The 8,499-nt window shown below is 49.2% G+C and overlaps 1 protein-coding gene across 1 annotated transcript; it reads right to left on the bottom strand.

Annotated features, from left to right (window-relative positions):
- Positions 1-684: 684 nt before the first annotated feature.
- Positions 685-7,974, bottom strand: LOC134201743 (uncharacterized). Its single transcript, XM_062676991.1, has 3 exons — positions 7,919-7,974; positions 6,980-7,309; positions 685-886 (listed from the first exon to the last, which is right to left on the bottom strand). Exons 1-3 carry the CDS (start codon positions 7,972-7,974, stop codon positions 685-687), a joined length of 588 nt encoding a protein of 195 aa, XP_062532975.1.
- Between the last annotated feature and the right edge of the window lie 525 nt (positions 7,975-8,499).

Genomic DNA, 8,499 nt, shown 5'->3' with positions numbered 1-8,499 from the left:
AACCTTTGCCGTATGATTTCGCTCTTTAATCCACAAACCATTTGATCACGCAGATTTTCATCCAGCGACGAGCCGAACTCACAATTTTTTGATAATTTGTTTAATTCTGTGACGTAGTCAGCTATTGACTCATTCAGCTGCCGACGCTGTCGAAACTTGTACCTTTCCGCCAAGATTGAGGGCTTCGGTTGCAGGTGAGCTGCCAACATCGCCACAGCATTAGCATATGTTAATTGTGACGGCTTCGAAGGGCTGGCTAATGTCGATAATAAATCGTACGCTTCCTCACCCATAATGGAAATTAATGTGGGTAATTTTAAATCGTCAGTCACTTTATTCACCAAAAAGTACATTTCCAATCTCTCAACATATGAGGACCAGTTTCCACTGTTTACCGCGAATTCTTTCAACTGTCCCACCGACATTATGTTCATATAATTTTAATTAGTCCAAACAAGAAACAAACAAGCCACAAATTGATTTTTTTTTCCTCGTCGCCACTAGTAAATAATAGACACGTACGTTGCGTTCACCGTTTATTGACACACTGAAGTGAATACTTACTTACAAACATAACACATCCAATGCCTTATTTTGATATAGTTACTTTTATTGCAAAACAACATGAACGATTATAAAAGTAGCTTGCTCGTATTTAGCATTGTGTCATTTATTGATTAAAATTCAAAAAACAGTTCCGATTGCAACACCATTTGGTCCGGACGCGTTTTTGTGAAAAATTGTCGCTGCCGTCGCGAACGTGAGTTGTGAGTTGCCCGACATTGTCGTTGTCGCATTGATCGCGACATTGTTGTGCATTCTCGACGCGCTGTCGCTGGCGTCGCGACCTTGAATCTCAAAAACAGTTCGAGCTTGTTGTTGTGCACTCGTAACGCCAACTCATTATCACTCATCCATTTCATATGACGGCGTTAACGATATTTCTGTTTAGCACGTGCAATAGGAGTGACTCACACAAGCCAGGTGCGCCGGCCGTGTCATTCGACTCATAAACAACAGGTGCAACAGAAGTGACTCATAAATAAGCCAGCTGCGCCGGCCAGTATAAAAAGGCGGTACGTGCCTCGCAATGAACAACTACCGCTACTATGCCTCCCCTCATACGCCCTTCAGGCCAACCACCGGCATTCGATGACGATGACAAGGCTGAGCTGCTGGCCGATGCACTGCAAGAGCAGTGCACCACCAGCACTCAACACGCGGCCCCCGAACACACCGAGTTAGTCGACAGGGAGGTCGAGCGCAGAGCTTCCCTGCCGCCCTCGGACGCGTTACCCCCCATTACCACTGACGAAGTTAGAGACGCGATCCACAACCTCCAACCTAGGAAGGCACCTGGCTCCGACGGCATCCACAACCGCGCGCTTAAACTCTTGCCAGTCCAACTGATAGCAATGTTGGCTACAATTTTAAATGCCGCTATGACGCACTGCATCTTTCCCGCGGTGTGGAAAGAAGCGGACGTTATCGGTATACATAAGCCGGGCAAACCGACAAACAAAACATCTAGTTACCGTCCGATTAGTCTCCTCCCGACGATAGGAAAAATTTACGAACGGCTCCTTAGGAAACGCCTCTGGGATTTTGTTACCGCGAACAAAATTCTCATAGACGAACAGTTCGGATTCCGCTCTAAACACTCGTGCGTACAACAAGTGCACCGCCTCACGGAGCACATTCTGATAGGACTAAATAGGCGTAAACAAATCCCGACCGGCGCCCTCTTTTTCGACATCGCGAAGGCGTTCGACAAAGTCTGGCACAACGGTTTAATTTACAAACTGTACAACATGGGAGTGCCAGACAGACTCGTGCTCATCATACGAGACTTCTTGTCGAACCGTTCGTTTCGATGTCGAGTAGAGGGAACTCGTTCTCGTCCCCGTCAACTGACCGCCGGAGTCCCGCAAGGCTCCGCGCTCTCCCCGTTATTATTTAGTTTGTATATCAATGATATACCCCGGTCTCCGGAGACCCATCTAGCGCTCTTGGCCGATGACACGGCTATCTACTACTCGTGTAAGAAGATGTCGCTGCTTCATCGGCGACTCCAGATCGCAGTAGCCACCATGGGACAGTGGTTCCGGAAGTGGTGAATAGACATCAACCCCACGAAAAGCGCAGCGGTGCTCTTCAAAAGGGGTCGCCCTCCGAACATCACTTCGAGCATCCCACTCCGTAGTAGGCGCGCAAACACCTCCGCCGTTAGTCCCATCACTCTCTTTGGCCAGCCCATACCGTGGGTCTCGAAGGTCAAATATCTAGGCGTCACCCTCGACAGAGGGATGACATTCCGTCCCCATATAAAAACGGTACGCGACCGCGCCGCGTTTATTCTAGGACGACTCTATCCAATGCTTTGTAGTCGAAGCAAACTGTCCCTCCGCAATAAGGTAACTCTCTACAAAACTTGTATACGCCCCGTCATGACGTATGCAAGCGTAGTGTTCGCTCACGCAGCCCGTACCCACTTGAAATCCCTTCAGGTTATTCAATCACGATTCTGCAGGATAGCCATCGGAGCGCCTTGGTTCCTTAGGAACGTGGATCTCCACGATGACCTGGAGCTCGACTCATTTAGTAAATATCTACAGTCGGCATCGCTACGCCATTTTGAGAAGGCGGCACGACATGAGAACCCTCTCATCGTAGCTGCTGGAAATTACATACCCGACCCAGTAGACCGAATGGTAAACCGTCGACGTCGCCCAAAGCACGTCATTACGGATCCTCCTGATTCATTAACGGTGCTTTTAGGCACCACAAGCACCGGTCACCGTCCTCGTCGAACCCGTCGCTTGCGACGAAGGGCTCGACGAGCGAACTAACCCATAGACACAGCCCACTGAGTTTCTCGCCGGATCTTCTCAGTGGGTCGCGTTTCCGATCCGGTGGTAGATTCTGCGAAGCACTGCTCTTGCTAGGGTCAGTGTTAGCAACTCTCCGGTTGAGCCCCGCGAGCTCACCTACTAACGTTAGGGCGAAGCTGAAATAGCCTCTCAAGGCTATCAGCATAGGTAGGAAAAAAAAAAAAAAAAAAACGCAATGAACATTCGTTGGACTGCGTTTGCCTGGTGCACTTACTATATCCGTGTTACGTTGTGTGATTCAGTGACTGTAGTACGTACTGGTTAAAGTTGGACAAGTGTTAAAGTGAATTGTTAAGATAACATATTGTTGATTAAATCAGGAATCAAAAAGTGACTTCGTTTTACTTGGTGTTCAGCAAGATAATGTCTACCCTCGAGCTTATATCAGAAGTGTCGGACTCACCTCCACTGCAGTCATGAAATAATTCGGCCAACAATATGATGTTTGAACAAATGTCATTATTTTCATCTGGGATGGAAGCCATGTTACAAAGAATCACTGAAAGTATGTCAGTTTATCGACCTAGCCAGAGCTCACCAACCACATTGGTCAATTTTGACCCGGATGAACCGGAGGCTGATGTTGTAAATTGGTGTACGCTGAGCGAAATGATTATCGAACAGAAGAAATTGGATGGTGTAGATTTAATTTTGACTCTCACACATTCGCTTAAGGCTCGAGCTGCTACTTGCCTCACAAAAATACAGCCTGGTAAGATATCCTGGCCTACTATTAAAGAGATGCTGACAAAATTCTCTAAACCTATGATGATGGAAGACCACTTCGACCTGGTTATTAAATTTGAAATGGAAAGCAATGAGGGACCAGCTGAAGCCGGTATCCGGCTATGGCAACTTATAAAGAAGATTCTCGACGCTAATGTGCCAGAACAAATAGCCACCGGATTTGCTATATCAATACTGTCGCAGTGTGATGAAAGAATCCGTCGGGAATTGAACTCTGTCGTTATTACCACCAAAAATCATCTATTTCGCACATTACGTGGCTTTACCCTCAAAAGAAAAAACGAAGATCCTGATAAAGAACCAAAACGCTCTCGAAGTTTTTTTCCGTGGAAGCTGCCATTTCTGCGGAAAACCTGGGCATCGTGCCGAAGGGTGTTGCGACAGATACTGCTCTCAAATTTTTTTCGATATTCCAGCAAAACCTGAACAACCTCCTCATCCGTGGACGCCCGGCTCTCGCCTGCAAGTCAGCTGTTACGTGTGCGGTGATGCGAGCCATGTAGCTTCTGGGTGTTTCATGCGCTACAAGAAGAAAAACGTCACTGCTCCAGGTGCTGTGGCAGGTCCAACCAGAGACGTCAACGTGTGTTCCAGAGCTTCAGTGTGTTACAGATAAGTGGTTTTGGCTTTCCCTTTATGTTCTATTCAGGGTCAGAATGTAGTCTTATAGAACAAAGCCATAGTAACTTATTCAGTGGTAAGCGGTTTCATGAACAAGTCACTCTTTGATCTGAAAGTAACTCGGACCAATCATGGCAACAGCAGTAAGGGGATATTCAACTCTCCCTTAATAGTACACGTTGTCGAGTAACAGGCTTTACTCTAATAGAATAGATGTTTGCCCTTCAGGGTAGTTCACTTGAAATATCGAAAGTTTCAAGAATGATAATCCCTCTAGATTAGTTATTTATTTAGCACGGTCAAAGGCCTGCGACAACAAAACATAAAAAAAGGGCACAAAGAGAAGCTTGGTTTAGTCGAGGCAAAGCTAAAGTCAAACTCTTTTCCGCTGGGGATTTTGTTTTCGTAAATTAGACCGAAAATATAAAGGTCCCTTCAACATTACTGCACCCCGAATCCGGATCACGCAGGAGCAAGTCACCGTCGTCACCCTAGACACGTCCTTACGGATCCATCAGATCCAATAACTCTTGCATTAGATACCTTCAGCTCTAACACTAGGAGCAGGCTGAGGAACCCCGGTAACCGTACTTGTCGAACTCTACAAAGAGGTCGACGTGCAACCTAACCCATGCATCAGCCCACTGAGTTTCTCGCCGGATCTTCTCAGTGGGTCGCGATTCCGATCCGGTAGTAGATTCATTCGCGAAGCAATTGCTCTTGAGTTGTTAGGTCTCCTTCGGAGGCGCTCGGGCAGTTGTTAGCAAATCCCACCCCTCTTGGCTGAGCCTTTGCTCGCCCACCCGTCCTGGTGAAGCTGGAAAGGGCTCCGGGCCACCAGTAATCTTTCAATCATTAAAAAAAAAAAAAAAACATTACTGCAGTTTTGGAAAACGATAGGTATAAGTTGAGACATGTAAATGGTTCTAGTGTACAAATTTCCCCATGAAAACTTACGCGAAGTACCTCGAGGCCCGTCAGGCCTACTAGAAATTTCTGAAAATTATAGTGACGATGACGTGACGGCGTACACAGATGGGTTAAGTAAGCTGATCTTAATGATGACGACTCTATCACTGACAATAGAAGCGACATTTTTATCCGCAAATAGCGATACTATGTCTGTGGGTAGTGATACAATGTCTGTTAGGTCAGGCACCTCGGGTGCAGGTGTTGGAAATGTAGAAAACGATGGTCGGTCTCGCACTATTTCTGAAGAAAGTCCGTATAAATGTTCTAGTTTAAGAAATGTTTCAACAAATGCTACCGTACACGCATAGTGAAAAAAAAGAGAGAGAAAAAAAAAATGAAAAAAAAAAAAAAAAAGAATTGTAAGTCATTGAAGGGTGTATCCGGTCCAATGACTTGGCTAAAGGGATGTTAATCCGGACTAGCAAAAAAAAAAAAAAAGAGAAAAAAAAAAATGTAGGTCGTTGAAGGGTGTATCCGGTCCAACGACTTGGCTAAAGGGATGTTGATCCGGACTAGCAAAGAAAAAAAAAAAAAAAAGAAAAAAAAAAAAGTGTGAAGTCATTGAAGGGTCTGTCCGGTCCAATGGCTTGGCTATAGGGATTTTCATCCGGACTAGCCACAACAATTAGCTACAGGGATTGCGATCCGGTCTAGCATTATCCGGTCCAGTTCGAAAAACTGAAGGGATAACAATTCCGATTTAAGTTAAAAGGGACATACTTACATACCTGAAGAGTTTTAAATGAACTGGCCCAGGTATGTAAGCAGTCAGTATTTATAGCCAGTATAGGATTTTCTGAAGAATTATGCGGACCTAACCGTACTAGATTGTTAATATCATAGACCACGTTTTAAGTTGCATCCGTTAATGTCAGGATGAACGAACACGTTTGTTGTTCACAGACATACCATAAGAATGCGCGCACGAGGACGAGCGCACGTCAGTATGGCCGTGACGGCGTTTATGATATTTCTGTTTAGCACGTGCAATAGGAGTGACTCACACAAGCCAGGTGCGCCGGCCGTGTCATTCGACTCATAAACAACAGGTGCAACAGAAGTGACTCATAAATAAGCCAGCTGTGCCGGCCAGTATAAAAAGGCGGTATGTGCCTCGCAATGAACATTCGTTGGACTGCGTTTGCCTGGTGCACTTACTATATCCGTGTTACGTTGTGTGATTCAGTGACTGTTGTACGTACTGGTTAAAGTTGGACAAGTGTTAAAGTGAATTGTTAAGATAACATATTGTTGATTAAATCAGGAATCAAAAAGTGACTTCGTTTTACTTGGTGTTCAGCAAGATAATGTCTACCCTCGAGCTTATACATATATTAAATTTATTTAGTTATTCGGCGTGCAAAACAGTCTCTTTAGAGACTAAACCCCACTGCGATCACCGCTTGTTGTGGCATTCTCACAGCCCAGTGGGGCCCCACCTTCCCAAACTCTCCACCCGAATCCCAGCTGACTGCCGTTTTCACGGCATAGGCATCCCCCCCCTGCAAATCACTGCTGGCAAGTACAGCGCAGGGGGTTTAAACTCCCACTCAGGGGACTCGCCTTTCGGCGAGTTGCTTTAAGTCCCGGGGACGCCCCCCCTGGGCACAACCACCATGGCGGACGACGACCCCGCCATGTTCGTCCTTTTCGTCCGGGAGTTTTGCCCGGACATTATGACTCAATTTAGGGCTCACAAAGCCAAATTAGCATCACAGTCCCTCGCACCGTTCACCGCCGCCGCGAACATCCCCGACTCGCCGCTGTCCCCCCCCACCCCCGCGCCCGCGTCGATCGCGTCTTGCGCGGCATCAGGCTCCGGCTCCGACACCGAGTCGGAGATGGAGTTTGAGTCGGCCGCAGGCCCGGAACCCGGACCCTCGGATGGGTTCACTACCGTCGTCGCGCGCGGCAAAAAACGCGCCCGCGCCGTGGAACCGTCCACGGCGCCGAAGCAGCCCAAGGCCGCGACCGAGTCGCGACCCAAGGTCGTGGTCTCACCAGACTCCCCCCGCCGCGCAACTCCGTCGCCTAAACCCGCGCCCGTCCGTAAAATCGCCGCGCCCCCGCCCGTAATCCTACGGGAAAAATCCGCGTGGAACGGGGCATCCCAGGCCCTTGCGGCCAATAAAATAAATTACTCCCAAGCGCGTAATCTCGCGCACGGGATCCAGATTAAGGTCGCAACGCCGGGCGACCATAGGGCCCTCACCTCATACCTCCGAAAGGAGAGCATAGGTTACCACACCTATGCACTCCAGGAGGACCGCGAGCTCCGCGTAGTACCAAAGGAGCTCGACGTCGAGCTAATTAAGGAAGACCTAATTGGGCAGGCATACCCGATCATAAGTGTGCACCGTATGCACAGCGGTCGGGATAGGTTCCCGTACAATATGGTTCTCGTCGTGGTAGAACCAACCGCCGAACGCAAACGAATTGCCTCAAGCCTCCGCACCGTTTGCGGCTTATCCGGGGTCACCGTCGAGGCCCCATACAAAAAAGGCACTCCCGGGTAGTGCCACCGCTGCCAACTTTACGGCCATTCCGCACGCAATTGCCACGCGCGTCCGCGTTGCGTTAAGTGCCTCGGCGACCACGCGACAGCCGACTGCTCGCGGGTCAAGGAGACAGCGACCGAACCGCCGAGCTGTGTGTTCTGCCAAAAGCAGGGCCACACGGCCAACTACCGCGGATGCCCCAAGGCCCCGCGGAAGAGTCTGGCCAACGCGCCACCGAAAACCATCGGCCCAAAGACTTCGGCGCCCCGCGCGCCGAAACCTGCCTTCGTGCCGGCACCGGTGCCCACCGTCTCCGCGTGGGCAAAACCGCTGCCGCTCACGTTGGCAGGAAAACCACCGGCACCCCAGCCCCTGCTCGCGCCGCGCCCCGCCCCCGCGCCCGCGCCCGGTCCCGCGCACGCAAACGACTTCTCGATCATACGCGACTACATCGCCGCGATTAACATCGACCGCATGCGCTCGTTCGCCGACGCCATGCGCAGGGCGGTCACGGCCGAAGACAGGATATACGCGACGTTCGATCACATGGACGTCATTGAGTCCGTCCAGCGCACGCTGGTTTAAATTACCGGTAATCGATGGCGTACAACGCGAGACTAATACCCCATTCTTTGAAGTTAGCATTCTACAATGCTAACGGACTCGCGCGTCAGCGCGACCAGGTTTATGAGTTTCTACGCGAAAATCTCATCGACATCCTTCTGGTGCAGGAGACCTTCCTAAAGCCCTCGCGTCGCGACTCCAAAGTC

Source organism: Bombyx mori, chromosome W (assembly GCF_030269925.1).
Source record: "Bombyx mori chromosome W, ASM3026992v2".
NCBI classification, from domain to species: Eukaryota; Metazoa; Arthropoda; class Insecta; order Lepidoptera; family Bombycidae; genus Bombyx; species Bombyx mori.
Note: the sequence above shows the minus strand (reverse complement) of the source record. Positions and strands in the feature narration are given on the sequence as shown.

What these genes read in the sequence shown, in the direction of transcription:
- LOC134201743 (XM_062676991.1), bottom strand. Translation starts at nt 7,974, where the DNA reads ATGGTTTTCGGTGGCGCGTTGGCCAGACTCTTCCGCGGGGCCTTGGGG. An exon ending in GGGGCCTTGGGGCATCCGCG is followed by an intron (nt 7,310 to 7,918) that starts GTAGTTGGCCGT and finishes TTTTTCCCGTAG; the next exon opens with GATTACGGGCGGGGGCGCGG. An exon ending in GACAGCGGCGAGTCGGGGAT is followed by an intron (nt 887 to 6,979) that starts GTTCGCGGCGGC and finishes TGGCGTTACGAG; the next exon opens with TGCACAACAACAAGCTCGAA.